At 40.4% G+C, this 18,910-nt stretch overlaps 1 protein-coding gene across 5 annotated transcripts in view; it reads right to left on the reverse strand.

Moving 5' to 3' along the window:
* Positions 1-4,693, reverse strand: part of JPH1 (junctophilin 1) — a 79,691-nt gene extending 74,998 nt beyond the window's left edge. For all 5 annotated transcript variants that reach the window (XM_015282877.4, XM_015282876.4, XM_015282875.4 and 2 more), the window contains exon 1: positions 4,259-4,693. In XM_015282877.4, coding sequence (XP_015138363.2) covers positions 4,259-4,637 — 379 coding nt within the window. In that variant the 5' untranslated portion in view covers positions 4,638-4,693. The remainder of the gene's footprint in view (positions 1-4,258) is intronic.
* Between the last annotated feature and the right edge of the window lie 14,217 nt (positions 4,694-18,910).

The raw sequence follows: 18,910 nt of genomic DNA on the forward strand, positions 1-18,910 counted from the left end.
ACAGAAGTGGTTACTGATGCCCAAAAGGGTATTAAAATGAGGACAACTGATGTGCTGCTGTTTACTTGTCAGATTTTTCTTTCTACTAAGCCAATAAAATCAACGCCAGTTTCTTCTAAAGAGAAAAGAGCAAATGAGGCAATGGAAGATTTATAGTAAACTGGCTCTTGGAAGATATTTAGTTGAAAGTTTATGCAGTCTTGAAGGCAACAAGAATTTTTTTTTAAGATTAGAAATTCGTAAGAGAAAAGATTTTGATACTAATGCTAGAAAGCTGATGCTTTCCTTGACTTTTATAACTTAAATATTAAAGGAAAGATATTTAAGTGGTACACGGAGGGCAGTTTACAGAATACAAATGCAACAGACCTGTAGAATGGAGACTTAAGTACTGTGATTTACCACATCAGACTATAACTGCATCACCCCCTTCATCAGAAGAAATTTTAGACATCTTTAAACAATCAAAGTAAATGGTATGTTAATATTGTGATATAATAAAATGCTACAGCATACAGTATAAGACGATAAAACACCTCTTCTTATTAATAAAGATAGAAATGTGGTATCTATCTATCACTATACACGGATATAAGTATGAATGATAATACCAACACATCATTTCTTGTTTCATCTGATATTATAATGCACTGTCTATAGCAGTTCCACTGAGGGTCAACGTTTAAAATTTTAATTACCACTGTAATTACGAAGCTAATTTAAAACTGTTTTTGACCATAAAACAATAACTTCGCTCAGCTTTGCTTTCTAAAAGCCAGGTTTGGTGTCCATTGCAACAACAAAAAAACCAACCATGCAGCAACAGCTTCTACTGACTGTGGTGCCCCTGAGAAGGTGTTAATATTTTCAGCCTAAGAACTAACAGAAAGTGTACTTTTAAATTTTGCTTTTGTTGGCAAACTGCTGCAAGGTAGAATGTCATAACCTGTGTCCTTAGAGCTACATCGTGCCACCCTTCCCCAGACTTCCAACTGTATCTTAGAGCTGTAAATGTCATTGCCTACTTGTGGCTCAAATGTAAAACTGCGCCGTGTAAACAAGCAAGGAGGCCACTGCACTAGGAACTGCTTGACCTACTTGTAACCTTTAAATTCATCTTCTGTGGTTTAATAATTTAGGTGCCATCTCAACGTTTTTACATGCTCTTCAGACTCAAATGTTTGATAAACAAACACCTAGAAAGCTGACTGCTTAGAAATCAATGAACGCGTGCACTGCTGATGGCCTTTTCTTCACATGCATTTGCCACTGATGTCTACAGATCAACAACACAGGCTCTTACAGCAGGACTCCTGTTACTGCTACTGCTGGCAAGATCATAAGGTGCTAACTAATTTACACATACTGAAGCAGCAAATTACGCTGCAGCCCCTCTGTAAACAATTCTCAGGTAGGCTAGTGGATTCACATGGATCCAGTGAAATCGAGGCAGACTGGAGGAGGCAAAGAACTCCCGATCATCGTAGGGTGCAACATGAAGGGTCTCTTGAAGGCCAAGCATAAGCACATGCAATGAACAGAGGATCATGATCTGTATGTAATTCACTGTGTTTTTCTCAGAGATTCAACAGAGTGACAATGTTAATGCATTCAGACAAGGCACGGTCTATGCTACTGGCAACGTGCAAAGCGGTGTGTGCAGAAACACTGAGGACTGCCATCAGTGTTTATGCTCCTTTCCCCTTCCTCAACTTCAATTACTAATATCATCAAAGCAATCAGAAATATCATATTACCAAAAGGAGGGAAAAAAAAAAAAAAAAAAAAAGAACACAACAGTGAAAAGGCCTGTATTTTAGTGAGTTTGAAAGCAAAGCAGCAATTTGCATAGTAAAAGCCACCATTTTCCAATGCTAGTATTCTCAGGTCAGAATAAAGAAGGAGCTTTCCCGTAATTATTTCACAGTGTGTTAAAGACACATATGTAAATCAGGTTGCCTTGTAAAAACATTTCAGACATTCTTCTAGTGTGCAAATATGGCCATTGTACCCGGAGCATGAAAACAAAGATCCATCTGCAATCATCTGACATGTCGCCTGGCTTCATTCACAAATGCTTCCACTAAAATCAATGGGGTTCACATCTTCTGTCCACATGAATCAAAACGTCTAAAAGACTGGGACCTTGCTAACAGATTTCAGTTAATAAAAATAAATAATTTACAGAGGAAGCTGTACATTCCAAGTGCTGTTTCAGACAAAGGGTTTCCTGTTGCTTTAAAGCCTAAAAATTAACAGAATTTACCACTGAATTATCAGTATTATTCTGAAATAAAAAGTATCCACAAGAAGTGCAAAGATAGAGATACAAGGAACTTCGGTTTGTGAAACTCAGTAGCAATTTTCTGGAGAGGAAAAACAAACAAACAACAACAACCACCAAACAAACAAAACTATGGCCACAAAGAATTCAGCCTCTGAGTTGTGAGACAAAGTAAATCTGAAGAAAATTCAAAGTCTATTGTGCGATGAAAGTGAAACTGAAATTCTATCTATGTGGGTTTGGCTAGGTTTTCAAATCCTCAAGACCAAGCTGAGAATGATCATCAGAGCTTTCCACATCAGAAAACCACTTTCACGTAGTTACAAATATGCACAATCAAGGGGATTCAAAGAGCTCAGGGTACAAAAACCATAACACTGCATTTTCTCATGGAAATGAATCTCACCCAATTCATTACACTCTGTATTTCAGAAAGAGCAGAAGGGGAAAGGACTCCATCTGTAAACACCACTTCCGCATAATACAAAATCACCCGTTCTCTGACATTACCTGGACAGTTCTATCACAAATCTCCTAACAAAACTCCCTAAAGAAACCAGCAACAACATCATTCAACAGATCCGATACACAGGCTGGTCCCTTAGTCTCATCATTGCGAAGTTACAAGTTACCACTAATTTTGTTAAGTTCTATTTCTTGCACGTTACATATGCAGCTTGCTCAACACTGCAGCAAGCAGCCTTTCCATATAAAAAAAAAAAACACACCTCTAATCCTATAACTGAGATCAGCTCCTTCCTTTATGATGGGACAAATCAATCACAAAACGGCTTAGGTTGGAAGGGACCTTAATGATCACCCAATTCCAACCTCCATGCCATGGGCAGGGATGCCACCACTAGATCAAGTTGAAGAGCAACTCCACGCGGGTTGAGGTGGCACTTCCACTGATGCCAATTATATTACAGCAGCAGCAACAGCTAATTTAAAAACAATAGGATTACTTCTCCACGCAGCACACAAAACAACACAGGTGTGGTACAACGAGGTGGAACTAACCCATCAAGTGAGCTGAGTCCTGAGTGACCCCACTAAGACTGGGTTCTAAAAGCACTGCTAAAACGGGTGTGGGGTGCCTGGCCAAACTGCATGCGGCTGTCTTCCTGTGGTGAGCGAGGGGGTGAGGCATGGACTGGTTTCATCCATCACCCATCCAGCCTCGGTGTGTTTCAAACTGCATCTCATTTTAATACACGGCAAGTCATTGCACAGAGGTGCAGCTAAGTTTCACTGATGTCATGCACGTTGAGTATCCACTTCACTACAGCTGAGTTTATGAGTGTAAACCAGCGTACGTTAGCAGTGTAGCAAGGGAACACGGCGACACAGAATGAGGCTCTGTTCTCAAGTTCACAGTATTTTACCACGGAAACAGTGACAACAGAGTCACAGAATCACAGCACATCCCGACTTGGAAGGGACCCACGCGGATCGCTGAGTCCAACTCCTGCCTCCTCGCAGCAACAACCAATTCAAGCCCCACTTCCAAGCGCCCCTTGAGCTCCGGCCGCGCCCACTGCCCTGGGCAGCCTGTTCCATGCCCACCGCCCTCTGGTGAACAGCCTTTCCCTAACCCCAGCCCGACCCTCTCCGAGGTGCCAGACGCAAGGAGCTCGCCGTCTCCCGACCCGGGGCGGGCCCGGTGAGCGCTGCGTGGAGCTGCCCCGCCACAGAAAGCCGCGGGCTGACTGCGGTTAGCCCGGGCTGGGAGACCGCGATAAGCCGGGAGCGCCGCGCGGCCGAGCCCCGGAGCGGCCGTTAACGCCCGGCGGTGCGGCGCGGGGCACCTGTGGCGCCCCGTGTGCTGAGGAATCCCTGCGGCCCGGCGGCGCGAGGCCCGCCGGCGATCGGGGCCGGGCCCTGCCCGCCGAGCGCGCGCCCACGCAGGCGCGCCCCCTCTCGCCCCCCACCGCCGTCGCTGCCGCGCGCGGGGCGCCCCCCGCCGGCGCCCACCTCCGTCGCCGTAGGTCTCGACGCCGTAGCCGTCCTGCAGCCCGTTGCTCCAGGTGCCCTCGTAGCGGGCCGGCGTGCTGAGGCTCTGCCGCACGCCGTAGCGCCCCTTGAAGCCGTGCGACCACTCGCCGCGGTACATCCACCTGCCCTTCGTCTCCACGCCCAGCCCGTGCCGCTTGCCCTGCGCCCAGTAGCCCAGGTAGGTGTTGCCGCTGGGCCAGGTGTAGCCGCCCGCCACCTCGAAGCCGTGCGACCAGGAGCCGGCGTACTCGCCCTGCCCCTTGGGCCCGGTGCAGATGCCGTGCCCGTGGGCTTTGCCGTCCTCCCAGCCGCCGCAGTAGGTGCCGCCATCGTCGAAGTCGAACCGGCCGCCCGTCATCCAGGGCAGCGGGGCGAGCGCGGCGCCGCCGCCGCCTCCCACCCGCCCGCCTGCCTGCCGCCCGGCCCGCCGCTCCCCGCGACTGCGAACGCTCCGCCGCCGCCCGCCCGCGCCCAGCCCGGCCCGGCCCAGCCCAGCCGCAGCCCGGCGGCGGCAGCGAGCGAGCGGCGCCCGCCCCCCGCTCCTCCCCGCCCGCCCCTCCCCGCCCCCGACCGCCGCCGCCGCCCCCGGGAGCGGGCGCGGGAGGCCGCCCCGTAGGGTGTCCCCCGGGCGGAGATGGCACGCGGGGTTCTGCGCACTGAGCGCCTGCGGGTGTTGCGAGCGGACGCAGCCTGTGAGGGAGAGTGCTCACAGGTGGGACTGAAACGTGTCGCTCTTTGGGATCTAACGCTGGTTTTAAGTTAAAGTCGCAGGTGCAGAGCTGTGCTTTGTCCATGTCCTCAATCACACCCCAATCCCGCTGTCTCAAAGGGGCACACGGCCGCGGAAACTCAAGCCTCGAGAACTGCACGAACGCCTTCCAAGGACGGCGCTGGGAACTCGGTACAGAACCTCACGTTGTGCCCCAGCTCCGTGGCCGCTGGGTGACTGAATGGAGTTAAACGCTGCCAAGTCTTCCTCTGCTAGGTATTCGATAACCAGATAAAAATAGAGGGCTGAATGACAAGAGAAACAAAAGAGCATAGAGCTAGTGGAGAAGGAACTGAAAGGTGGTGTTGTCCTGGGGCATCTCTTCTCAAGTCTGGGCTTTGTGTACATTTGCAACCGTACACCAAGACTGGAAGGAAATCTGAAAGCAAATGTTCCTTTTCAATGGGGATTTTGTAAAAAGTGTGAATCATACTTGCAAATCACGGGGAGTGGTGCTGTCTGGACACAGAAGAGTGGGGAAATGGCCAGAGTGATGTTAGTAGAAGTTAGCATAGGAATTACTGGTAAGGGTAGAAAATGAACTGCAGATGAAGAATATCAATATGTGAGTGTTTGAGTATGAACCACCAGAAGCTGGAAGCTAAGCTTCAGAAATGAATGCCGAATTCAGCCCAACTATAAGCAGTTTTGACTTCAACTGAAGGAAAATATAGCACGTATTAAACATTCCATTTTAGCTGAGTAAATTGTCAAGCTTTGTGCTTCGCACCACACCGTTCTGCACACGTCTTTGTGCTCGTATGGGCAGTACCACAGAACCTGCTCTTCCCAGCAGCATGCAGAACACCATCACTGTGCCATGTCCCACATCATCTCCTTTGATCAGAGAAAATGTGTGCTATGAAGCCCAAAAAGGCGCGTCAGGATTTCTTGTTCTGCTGGAAAATGCATCGATAGAAGTGTTTGTGCACACGTATTTGCACGCATATGAAGAGAATAAGCCAAAATTGAAGAAATATGTCTTGTCCTTGGGAGTATGGGGAAGTTTCAGTGCCCCTTTGTGTCCTGGGGATTTTGCTCTGTAGCTGTGGAATGTGGAAAACCAGGCAAGAATGTCCTGTCTCTGTCACAGACACCAGGCAGTCTTTTCCTGCAACTTTAGGCAAGGCTTTATAGTGAGCTGAGGTCTGAGACCTGTATGCAATGGGAGCTTTTGTGGAAAGCTGCTATTAATGCTGGAGCAGAAGCCTGAAAAGTCGGTGGTGTTGGTGAAAAAGATCAATTCAGTGTCCTCTGGTTCTTTCCTGAGCTCATCAGGTTTTATGCCCTACATATCTTGCATTTCTCAGTCAAGGAAAAGATTGAAACAGTAGTGATCCCAGAGGAGCTTACCGCTTTCGCTCTGCTTGTATTGATCCCTCTTTCCTATTTTCTTTCGTATGACACAAGAGAAAGCCATGTTGTGTTTTAGCCTAGATTCCCAGAAGACAAAGATGGTTTATCGTTGCCTTTCAGTGTATTCCTGGGCCCCTGCACAAGGACAGAGCTGGCACAGAGCAGAAGTGGGATGTTACAAAGAAGGTGCTGAAGTATTACACTCACAAAACGTCTATTAGTTCTTTGATTTACTCCCTTGATTTAAATTACATGCAGTTAATATCAGATCACAGGAACCAGTGAGACTGGATGGGCAGAGGTGACCAATGGAAATTTTAGGAGGGAATTACATATGTTTTTCTGTTAGCACAAATATATTGGTGGGTCTTTAGGTGACTTACAAACGATGCTAAAATGAATAGTAATTTTGCTTGTAGTTTATATTTCCAGGTGTAGTAATTTTAATGAGATTATCTTGGAGTTGAAGCTTGGTGACAGGATGTATTTGTTACTACCAGCCTTCTCTTATCATACTTTCAGCAGGGGATAGATTTTGGGAGCTTTGAGGACAGAAGTGCTTTGCACTGATCTTGTACTATCATTCAGACATCTTGACGATGTAAGAAGCCATGAGTGTCTCATTTGTGGTCACATTTGTGCATGCAGCACATCAGCACCTAAGGACACTGCGTGTATGCAAAACCTGTGCTGCAGGGTTGTATTTAGAAATGTCCTCGATGCAGGGATGGTAGATGCAACAGGTGAAGATATTAAACTCTAGCGATTTAATATTAACTAGATACAAAACTGCTGAGTTTAAACTATTAGTCTGATAGCTATCTGATGCATGAATAAAAATTAGGCACATTTATTCTTACTCTTAAAAGCCTGATTCAGCAGGGAATTACTTTAAGTACTTTAGTAATCCCATTTGCTTCAGTGGTACTGCACATGAGCTTTAAATTAAACATCTGTAAGATATCTGCTCTCAAATAAAGCAAAGCTCTGAAGAATGTTCTTAAGTGCTTTGCAGAACAGAGGCAGGATGCTGAACTGATGAGCTATACGCGTTATATGGGGTGAGTCCACAACAGGACGGCTGTGGGAGACAGAAAGAAGCAGTGGTAGTAGAGAAGCTGCAAGGTAGGAATTTGAAAGGCATCCATGTGAACAACCACAACATTTGTGCTGATTTGTGTGTGTGTGTGTGTGCGCCTGGAGTCTAAATGAACAATTATATATCTAGTTCTGTATAACTTTAACAGAAATTGTTAATTGAAACGCACCACTTTTTTCAGTACACTCAATTGAAATATGTTACTGGGAATAATGGCATAATAATGCTACAGGATTTTTTTATCCAAAAATAAGTGAGAAATTGCTGTCCTATTTGAGAAATATTGCATTACAAAACTACTCCCCTAGCTGCACTGATAAGCCTCAGTTCTAGCTTGCAGCTGCAACCTAGCCAGTAAAATAATGTATTTAATTCCATAGGTGCTATGCTTACTCACTGAATATGAGGTTGTTATTTTCTTTGCAAGAGTAATGATGAAGCTTATAAAGCAAATACACCAATCCTTTTATAACTTGAAGACAAGATGGCTATGTTCTGTACACAGACTTCTGTTTTCAGCATTGCTCTGAACCAGAACTGAAGTAGATTTGAAATAAAAACGTGGTTTATTTTTAAAAAAGGAAATGTAGCTTTTATATTAATCATCTTTGTTTCTCAAGTGATTTTAACAGCAATAGAACACTCCGTGCAAATAACGTACAGTGCATTGCAATATTGCAATGATTATTTTTTCTTTCTAATGTGTGAGGGTCATTTTATAAATACGGCATGCAAGTATTATTAATACCTGTGCAATTATAGGAAAATAATGAAACATTGTTTCTGGCTCTTGTCAACGTGATCTGTCTGTTTGTTTTGAATGTCTACAGAACAAAAATAAGAATGCATCATTACAGTTATTCTACACTTTCAAAAAATAAAAGCACCCCGATCCTTCAAATCTGTTTGATTTATCATTCTTGATTTGATGAAAAGTGTTACACCCTAAGTTACCACCTAGAAAATGAGACAGCTGGAAAAGATCTACAAAATCAGTTTTATCACTAGTAAGTGTTTTCTAAATGGCAATCTGAATCCTGCAACTGCTGCAGTTCAAGTCTATTGCTTTCTCAGGGATAATAAAAGCCGCTAATTGCTTTGCTCTTTGCAGCAAATTCATGAATGTTTGAGGCTGCTCATCACATCTTGCTTTAGTCATTTTCTTTAGACCAGGTAGTCTGTGGCTTTTGCTTTTTCCCTCCTAGAATGTCTCTGTCACTCTTCTCTGGACTTCCTCCAATTATGTGTTTTTAATAATAAAAGTTATTAAAGTATTGAATGTTAGAGGATTTGGTTCAGATTTAGTATTTGATACATACCACAGGCCTCAATAATTAATAACTATTACTTAGTGACTGTAAACAACATGTACTCTACTACTGCAGTTTTACTCAGATCACCTTTAATGAGTCAGGAGCTTTGCCGAGGTTGAAATAGATAACATCCCTTATAGTGGAGGCTGAAGTGAGAATACTTTTAGCACTTGAGTTTATCTCTGTGTCACATCAGAAAGCTTTCCTCCCCACAGGGCAGCTTTGTCCCTCAGCCTTCTCCTTCTCTTCCTCCTCCTCTTCCCCGTCTGGCTTCCATCTGCTCCTTATCAGCCTTACCTCGTTCTGCAAGTTGGCCTTTCTGATTTTGTCCCTGCATACTTCCACTATTCTCTAATATTCTTCCTTTAGTAATTTGACCTACTTTCTACTTGCGTATACTTCCTTCTAGTGTTTCAGGATCATTGAAGAGCTCTCGATTTAGTCAAGTTTGTCTTGTGATACTGCTTTTCCCTTCACACTGGGATGAACTGTGTGTGTTTACGCCCTTCATATTATTTCTTTATGAAAACAGATCACCCTTTCTGGAATTTATAATAAAATAAAATCCAGTAGAGAGGAAATCTAGGTTTGTGATTTTAACACAACGGTCTTGGCTGACACTGGCTTGATATATTTTCATGCCCCCAAGCCCTCCAGCTTGTGCATGCCAGCACAACTGTTTCTTCAGTGAGCTATGATGTGGATCAGGGAACCAATCCAGCTTAAAAATAATCCAGCAAAAAGATTTATTTTTATTTTGTTCTTAAAGCTGAATCATTTTATTATACTGTTTGCAGCTCATCTATACAAACAATCGCCCTAACGCATCTGAAAGTATACAGAAGAACTACCAGCTTTTGTTTTTAATTCTATTCTCCGTTTTTTTATTTTTCCCTAGGAGTTACAAATATTATTTGTTCTGTGATTGTTCAGCCAAGTTGCTGCTAGTGCTGCTTTCTCAGTCAGTTTGCCATTGATTAAGAGGAAAAGATATGCCAGATTTGATGTACTCACTCATATAGTGGGTAAAAAACTTTCCCTATAACATTGTACTGTAGTTGTGCTGTAGTTTTACTGTAGTTGTACCTTTCTAGTGGGTCCTCAGTTGTTGAAATCCCCTGTTTTCCCTGTTCTGTGCTTTGGAGTATGGACAGCAGCACCCAAAGTCCTGTAGATATTCCAAGGCCTGACAGAAGCTTTTCCTAGTGTTTGGAACATTTGTATTAGCTCTCGTGTCAGATAAAAATTGGGATTGCTTCCTGTTTTCTTAGAGATGTGCAAAACATCTCTCTCCCTGGATGCATTTTTTTTTGCTTTAAATTGTAGGAAGGTAGCATCTTCAAGATCTCAAATCTTCAGATAATTTGAGTTAGCTAATGAGTGAGATGATTTTCAGACACATAGCTTTAGTGCAGTGGAAAAAAGAAATTCAGCAGCCCTACTCAGTACTTATCATGCCATGATGGTCCTGAATACCTCTATTGAGAGCCTCCGCTGTCTTCCCAAAGATCTAGGCTGTCTGCCACATTTTAGGCCACCTATTCATTCTTTCTTCAAAATCCCCATTCATCAATCAGCGATTTCATAACTAGTGATTACAGACATTCACAGAGGTTTTGGTTTTAAAATAAAGTAATAATAATAATAAGTTCTTCATTAGGTAGACAGTACCTGCTCTGTAGTTTCTATTCCTGCAACATGTCTCTGTGGTTAAGGAAACCAACACTCTCCTGATGATGTGCACAGTGGCCAGTGCATCTCAAGAAAGCATCTGTCCCCACTTTAATTAGGGATTGCTGTTCTCCATCTGCTCCGTGGACCTCAGAGGTTCTTATAGTCTGCCTTGGTTCTGTCTCGTAGTGTGGTTAGTGACCAGTCGGGTGAGGTTGTGTGGCTGTCTGCATTCATTCTTAACTGTCTTAACATGGGATGCGTCTTCTGAATTTCTTTGGTGTTTCTTCTTAGAAAAATTAAAATGTCTTGCTTTTTTCTTTCCTTAAAAGTTGTGAGTTGATGTTAAAATAGCAACAGATATGATATTTCTAATTTTAAAATGTGAAGTTAATTTTAAAACATTGTTAAAATATACGTTTATGGCCCTGGCCCTGAAGCCTGGATTACACCAGGTTAGAGCAGAACAAAAGAGCTGTTACTTTTACCAATGAACTTGTGTTAGTGCTTCTGATGCATTTGGTAGTTGATTAATTTAACATAAAACACTTTTTCTCTTGAGTGAATCCATCTGTGAAATGGACTGAAAATCATTGCTATTCTAGAAATGAGTTATAGGTAAAAACCTTGGGGTTTTTTTTTTTGAGATGATGGAGAAAATATTATCAGTGCTGCAAGCAAGGCAAAAGCTGAGCTTTTTGCTCTTTGATGTTGAATATCATATGGATATTTCTGTGCACTGTACAGTCTCTTTTAAGATTTGTTTCTATTAACAAAGTCCTCAATAAAAGAATTGGGTTTTAGTATTCCTAGGGTTCCACAGGGCCAAGCAGCCATGATGCAAGTACTTCTAATAGAAAGCCACTACCTCGATCTGATTAAACGTTGGTGAGGATAATATAGCTTACTCTGCCAATTTTTGATAAAACAGTGAAAGACAAACAGATGTGTACTATACCCAAGTTTATAAATGCTTCTTAGTTACGTATTTATCTTTATTATTGAGGAACATTTGTTTTGGTGAAAAAGCATTGTTCTCACAATTAATATGCAAGTTGGACTCTTAAAAATGTTTTGAGGTTTTATTTCACATGGACAAAAATATTGCAATGGCTATGGTGTTGTAATCAGCCTACCAAATGAATCAAAATTCCCAAATGGGATGAAATTTCATTTATTCCTAGTTTGCTTTCATTCTGTTGGCTTTTTCACATTCCAATAATTATAATGTAATATTGTGCTGTCTTTGTGTGTTGAAGACGCCTCTTCTCCATGTGTACATGGAGCCTCCTGGGCTAAACTAGTAGCCTGTTTTTTATCTTGAAAAGCATCGCTCTTAGCAAATACATTTAATATAATAATGCATTGCTGCAAAATGGTTTTCTATTTGTTTTGTGAAATTTCAGCTTAAAGATTGAATTTTACTCTTTGAAAGGCATAATACCAAAGCATAATATTGGACAGTTCCCTCTATATTCTAGTAGTATTTGCAGTAGATATGCAGTACAGTATTTATGAAGTTACTTGAAATCATGTTTGCGGTTCTCCTTATTAATAGGTGATGTATATCTGCTTCTGGCAAGTATTAATTGGGCAAATCGCTACTTGTGTTATTCTTTCTCTAAAGATGAACTGTATGTTTGGTAGGATTTTTAACCTTAATTTTGAATTAGATTATGTTTTTCTTTTAGCAGAACGCATCTCATGTTAGGTGTGGAATCTAGAACAGGTTTCCTTATGTTCTTTATCAAAGCATCATCCTGAAGTACTCACAGAAAACAAAATCCTTTTGTGTAAGAGTTTATGCTCTTGCTGCAATAAGTTGTTAATGAAAAAGAAGCCATTATTTGAAATTTAGCTAAGTACAATTTTTTGAGAACTGATTTAGATATAAGAGAAAAAATATGATAAAGAGGCCAAAGTATCATTGATTTGAGAGCTAAAATCCATTTTGAAATTCACTTGCTTCACATTATGCAACACTGCAAGAATTTGTTAATTCATCCACATTTAATGATATTGTGGTTTTGCTTATATGAGGGTCTGCCATGATGATTAAAAATGAAACAGAACTGGAAGAGGGGGGTTCTGAGATAAAGTATGCCAAGGTTAGAAGCAGGAGGCTGCAGTTTTGTTTTCATGTACACAGGGATATGATTTTTTTTATTTGTTTTCATTTGAGACTGCCTTTTTTTTTTTTTTACTAGCCAATGAAACTTTTAATGAGAGCTCATTTTAAACAGCTGGTTGGTCAGAATATATAGAAAATTGATCCCAAGAAAACATTTTTGAAAATGTTGGCTATATTTCAAAACCCTTGACATCAGCTATTACCTACACAACACTGCAGTCTCTGTAAATTGAATGAATTAAGTACTACATAAATTTGCGATCCTCTAGTTTTAGTACTGAAATTTGAAATTGAGCTGTTGTATTATGCCTCCCCAGCAGACCTTGGTAAAGTAGCTCAGTGGATCTTGGGTACAGTTGGCTAGCCTTATGTCATATGACAATAATTTGTAGTTCCTACCAACTAAATTAAGTTTTAATTTGTGGTGACACAGAATTCTGCCTCTACACTAATCTGAATGATCTCATATAGTATTTTCTTTATCTTTTAATGACTAGAGTGTTGTTTTTTTTTGTTTGCTTTGTTTATTTTTTAATGTAACCTCAAAGTCTAATCTACTTAGATCACAAAATATTTAACACCATTATTTAAACAAGCATGTGTGTGTGTATAATGAAGTTGTTAATATATGTCTTCTATATGCAAGTAAGCTTGCTACCAGTAAATTTTGTTTTATTTCATCCTGTCATGCTTGGAGTGAGTGTTGAAAGATGAACGGACGAACATTGCTCAGCCAGATGGGAGAACGTCATAGGTACCCCAGAATAGCATCAGCAATAAATATGGTCATGCTGTTCTTCACCTGAGATAGACCCAGATCACATTTGTAGCACCCGACAGGTCTGCTGGTTACCAGACTTTCAAGGCCTTTGATGAAACTTTACAAATGAAGCTGGAGTTAGGAGGGATCTTCTTCCAGCAATGAGATATCAAGAAAATGGGAGGAAATGGTATCACAACCAGAGTTCAAACAAAACACAACTTAAGGGGATTACAGATTTAATCACAGTATGAAACACTGCTCTAAGATATGAGCCTGTATTTGTTACACGTTAACTTGATTGTGTTTTCAAGTGACTTAGAAGCACTGAAACATGAAGCTTTTGTAGAGGAGGAAAGATAGACTGAAAAATAGCTCTTTGTCTTAAGTCATATAAAATGTCAAAATTGGAATTAAAATATACTCTAAAGTGAAGTCAGAGGGGCTGAGAATAAAGTTTGTTTTTTTTTTCACATTCCTACTTACTTCAGTAATTTCTCATTTTGTGTTTAATATATTAAAATAAAGTATGAGAGCTTTCAAGGTGTTTGACAGCAGCCTATCTAAAATGTTGGAGGGCATTTTTTAATTATTGAAGTCTAATCATCTTCAAAACATAGATTATCTCCTCAGGACCAAAAGGACACTCTCATTTCCTTGCCCTGAGCTCTGTTCCTATTGACTCTTCTATTCATACAGATTCTATATCTTTTTATGGTTGTATTTTACTATGAGGACTGTAAAATAGACATGGTAAGAATTAAATTGAGATACAGTACATTCCCCCCACCCCCAAACGTATCCATCTCTCTAAAATTTGAAAAGCTAGTTTCGGCTTCTCAGTTTGGGCTTAGCCTGCCCACCCTGTATATTAGCTGGGGTGTTAGTGGAAAGGGTTTGTTATTTCAGACACATACCATCACCTGCTGCACTTGCTTCTCTGCGCTTGCATAGGGCACGGAGACAACTTCATGCTTTTATTTGTATCAGTTACACACACAGGATTTAAATTCACTCCTTTCTCTATATAGCCTAATATTTTTTTTTTGTCAGATTACATTTTAAAACATATTCTGTCAGCTGGCAGTAATACACTACATCTGTTTTTCTTATGAAAATCTCACTGAGGTCAATACAACGAAGGAAGTGTGTTTTCAGAGCAGTGACTCCAGTATTTGTTCTCTCTTCGCGAGTGACGTTATGCTGTCAAGAAAAAATCATGCCAGTGTATTTCAGTCGGTGCCAAAAGAACACAGGCAGCTATTCAGTGCCCAGATCTATTGCTGCCCATAAGTGTATCTTGTCCTATTTATACTTTCACGAATGAGGGTCTTGCTTACAAGAGGAGGTAGGTGAATATTGTGGGTGCGCTTTTTGATAATGAATTTGTCCAGCCACAGTTAATGTTCTTCTCTTTTACTTTAGGCATCAACAATCTGAGGTTTGAAGTGGCATAGATAGTTTTTAACAAACAAGTCAAAGAATCTAATGGTTTAAATAATTATTACTCACAGTGGACATAAGACACTGGAAATACCACAGAAATGCCACAAAATACCTTTGTCCACAAAGCATTAGATTTGCCCATTTCTTGTTATTTGATACACCTAAAATATACTTGATTACTGCCTTCATAGATGTTTAAGGAATAAGACTCATCCACAGACTAAAAGGATAATTTAAATTATAGTGGAATCTCTTTGGATCAAGACTCAATTTACTAAATGGTATCAGCTAATAATCCAATTTGTTTGTGCTTTTTCATCAGCACTTTGTAAGGGGCTGAAAATCTCAAAAATTATCAATCAAATACAGAATAGCAGTTTTGTTAGTTTGAAGGAAAAAATGGAGAAGAAATCTAAATCTAAAGGCCTAACAAATTAGGATTCTGCTGTCTGACTGAAGAAAATGGAGGTTGTGTAACAGGAACTGTGAGTCTCCCTTTGTCAGGCGTAGAAGTGAGGGTTGGTACTACTGTAAGTTATGCATGCACAGGGCCCTCCACTGGGAAATATCAGGAATAAAAATTCCGGTTGGTTGATACAGATGTAGTAAGAAGTGGAATATAATGAAAATTACTTCAGCTTTTCAAAATGAAGTAAATATAGTAAATATATAATATCAGAGGTGACCATTACAGTTTCCCCGTTGTCTCTGTTGTACTACAATTGTGAAAAGACACTGCAATGCTGGTGCATAATTTATGTGATTTGGAATAAAAAGTCGAAGTGTTGCTCTGGAAGGCAAAATATTCTGTCCGTGTTTATGGCTCCTGTCCCTAGAGGAGAAATTCTGAACGGCCTTGCCCTGCCAGCCCCTGTGGTTTTCCTGCTGGGTGGGTGACGCAGGGAGGCTCTGACTTAGCGCAGAACAGCCTCTGTCCTTGTTCCTGCTTTGGTGTAGTTCACTCCAGAGCAGAGGGTGTCCTAAGCTTTTAAAAGCACTTTTTCATCCATCAGGGATGTCTGAAATCTCATGAAGTGCGGCCTCAAGGCTGCCAACAGAAATATTTTGCCTGTTACTGTATATTTTTCATTCCAGATTTGCTCAAAGGTAATGAAGAAACAGCAAGAATTAAGGCTGGAGGAATAAGAATTTCTTCATTTAAAGGAAATATTTAAAGGTGTTTTTTGTGTTGTTTTAATGATTAATGTTGTTACGAGGAATGGCTCTTCCTTATTGGCAGCTGTTTTTCTATTTCTCAATGTAATGTTTGTATGTTCAAGGTAATCCCTTAAAGTACTTTAAAATATTTTTGTGAACAGTTGGTTGAAAAAGATCAAATGTTTTGCTTAAGCTCATTCTATAAGCTAAAGTGATGGTTGTGACTGTATTTTCAATAACATGTATAACTAAATGTTTGTAGAGATTTTTGAAGATGCTGAAACTTGGAGCTTATTCCAGAGCCCTTATTTTTCTTCTAAGGCCATGTCTGATTGTCATCCTAGTTACAGTGTGATTGCATTGGAAATTGAATTGGCTTAAGACCCACTGAAATCAATATAAATCACTTTGGTGGTCCTTGTTTCAGCTTCTAAATAATCTATTCTACTAGTTCAAAACTAAATGTTCTGGCTTTGGCTGCAGGCAATAGCTCTAAGATACTTTTTTCATTATTTTTTTGTGCTGTGTTAGTATGTGATTTGTTTTTAATTTTCAGGCAGCCAAAATTTAGTGTGCTAGGTAGTGCTGTTCCATCATGATGGCAGACTTTGCTCAACAAACTGTCATCACTTTTAGATTAACAGCAGAATATAAATCAACACCTGGATGCTACAAACAAAGGCAGAGCACACAGGAGAACTTTTACAGTTTTTACTAATGCAAGTAATCACATTTAAGTTGATGCAAGGAAAGCTGAGCATATGAAGGTACCCTGCCCGTGGCAGGGGGACTGGAATTAGATGATCTTTAAGGTCCTTTCCACTCCTAGCCATTCAGTGATTCAGTGCTTCATTCAGTGAGACTGATTTGCAGAACTGTTCCTAATAGCTCAGAAACAATCAAGTTCCTTGGCCAACATATTACATGTACCGAGAGACACAACAAGCACACATAAACGTATTTATTGTTTGAATGTGACTGATATGTTAGATTTTGTAATTTGAAGGTATGGTGAGTATAAAAGCTTGAGAAATGAAAGACCGGATATGACTGTAATGGTAATAGCAAGATTTTAAGTTTTATTGCTAAAAAAAATGTCCTTTTTTTCCTTCATATAAACATAATAAATGTATTTCTGTGCTTGATTTGAAAAACTGAAATTTCAAGAAAGAAATTTATTTGAATTGTTAAGACTGTTGAAGTTAATATAGCATTCGAACAATAACGATTTGTATTACATCTCAAGAACTAGAAATGTATGCCGTCACTACTACTAAGTATTTTGGAATGGGCTTTTCTGTACAACCACTAAGAAAAATTTTATAAAAAAACTAATTATTAAGCAGTTTGTGTGAAGTGTGGTTTTCTCCTGCACCGAACATGATGGACTGTAGTATTTAGGGAAAAAAATCAGCAGAATGTTGTGAAATCCCTGAAGAAAACGTAGTATGGTATGGCAAGTAACTTTGAAAATGAGTAAATAAATTCTGTTGATTGCTGGATTTGTTGGATGTAAAACTGCAACTCAGCAATACTTCTTAAGAATATGCATCAACTATCAAGAATTATTTAGGCTGGCATCATTCCTACACACAAATCTCATCCCTTTTACACACACTTACATGAGGGCATGGACATTTGAACTGTGGCTGTCAAGATTTATCTTTGCTCTGTGTTCTCACCGTTTCTAAATAGTTGCATGTCTAATTCATCAGTCATATTAGAAGTCACATAAAAGTCAGTCATCGTTCATATTAAATTTTTAACGACAGTTCTTGTGTCAATATTAAATCTCACCTGTGTATCTGAATTCACTGCTATGCTCTCTTTGACTCACGTCATCGCCAGTAATGCAGAGTCTGCAACTGGGATTTAGCCAATAAATATTGATGACAGAAGGTCCAGAATAGAATCCGTCTTATTCTCCCAACTAATATTAACTCCTGCACCATCGTCCACCTTGCCAGTTCTGCACCTGGAGCTGAATCCGTGGTTCTGCTAACAATGGATATGCAGATTCCAGCTGCTTTTCACATACAATGGCTCTGCATACAAAAAAAAAAGCACGAGATTTTTTTTCTTCAGACTAATCAAATTTAATTTCGATTATATGGAAAGAACTGATCATTTTTTACTTACTTGTAGCAATCACTTCTAAGGCACATCTGGCCTAGTTGCTTCCTGACAATATGAGGGAATGCTGAAGTAAGGAAGAAATCTTGACCTAATTTATACATCTGTTTATTATGTAGAAAGTTGATTTAAATACTGCTTATCTATTTGTAGTATCTGTAAATGTTATTTTCACAATGGGCATGAAAAACATTATAGAGGAGTATGTGTGCATATAAATATTATATATGCATATTTTTTATATATGTATATATAAATACTAAATACTAAGAAAGTCCCAAGCGAGGACATAGAGAGAAAGAGAGCAGTTATCAGTATGGCAAGAAAACCCATTTGTCAGGCAACATTAACAGCTTGCTTTCAATGGCAGAGAACCAAGATGCCAATTGGTCTTGCAGTTTGGGGTTGTCCTTTGTGCTCCTTTTGTATTCATCACATTTACACGTTAAAAAGTACCCTCACATAACTTTCCTTTCAATTCTGCATTTGGAGGTCTATACAAATACATTTGGACTAAGGTGTTTGTTGTTGTTATTGTTGTTTTGTTTGTTTGTTTGTTTGTTTTCAGGATACTTAGAGCTTTTTCATAATCTGGGACTTCTGATTGCTTTTCTTCATGTATCAGAAGGTAGAGGGTTTGGGAGAAAACATACGTGGGTAGACAGGTGTTAATTCAGGAGCGAAAAGAATCAGCTGCATCTCTTCCTCAACATCTCTGGCAGGGAGAAGTTGCTTTGCCTCCTATTCGTAGACAAGGGAGGCCTCGTGTGGTCAGTTCTGCTAACAGCTTCGTGC

This window comes from Gallus gallus, chromosome 2, assembly GCF_016699485.2.
Source record: "Gallus gallus isolate bGalGal1 chromosome 2, bGalGal1.mat.broiler.GRCg7b, whole genome shotgun sequence".
Lineage (NCBI taxonomy): Eukaryota > Metazoa > Chordata > Aves > Galliformes > Phasianidae > Gallus > Gallus gallus.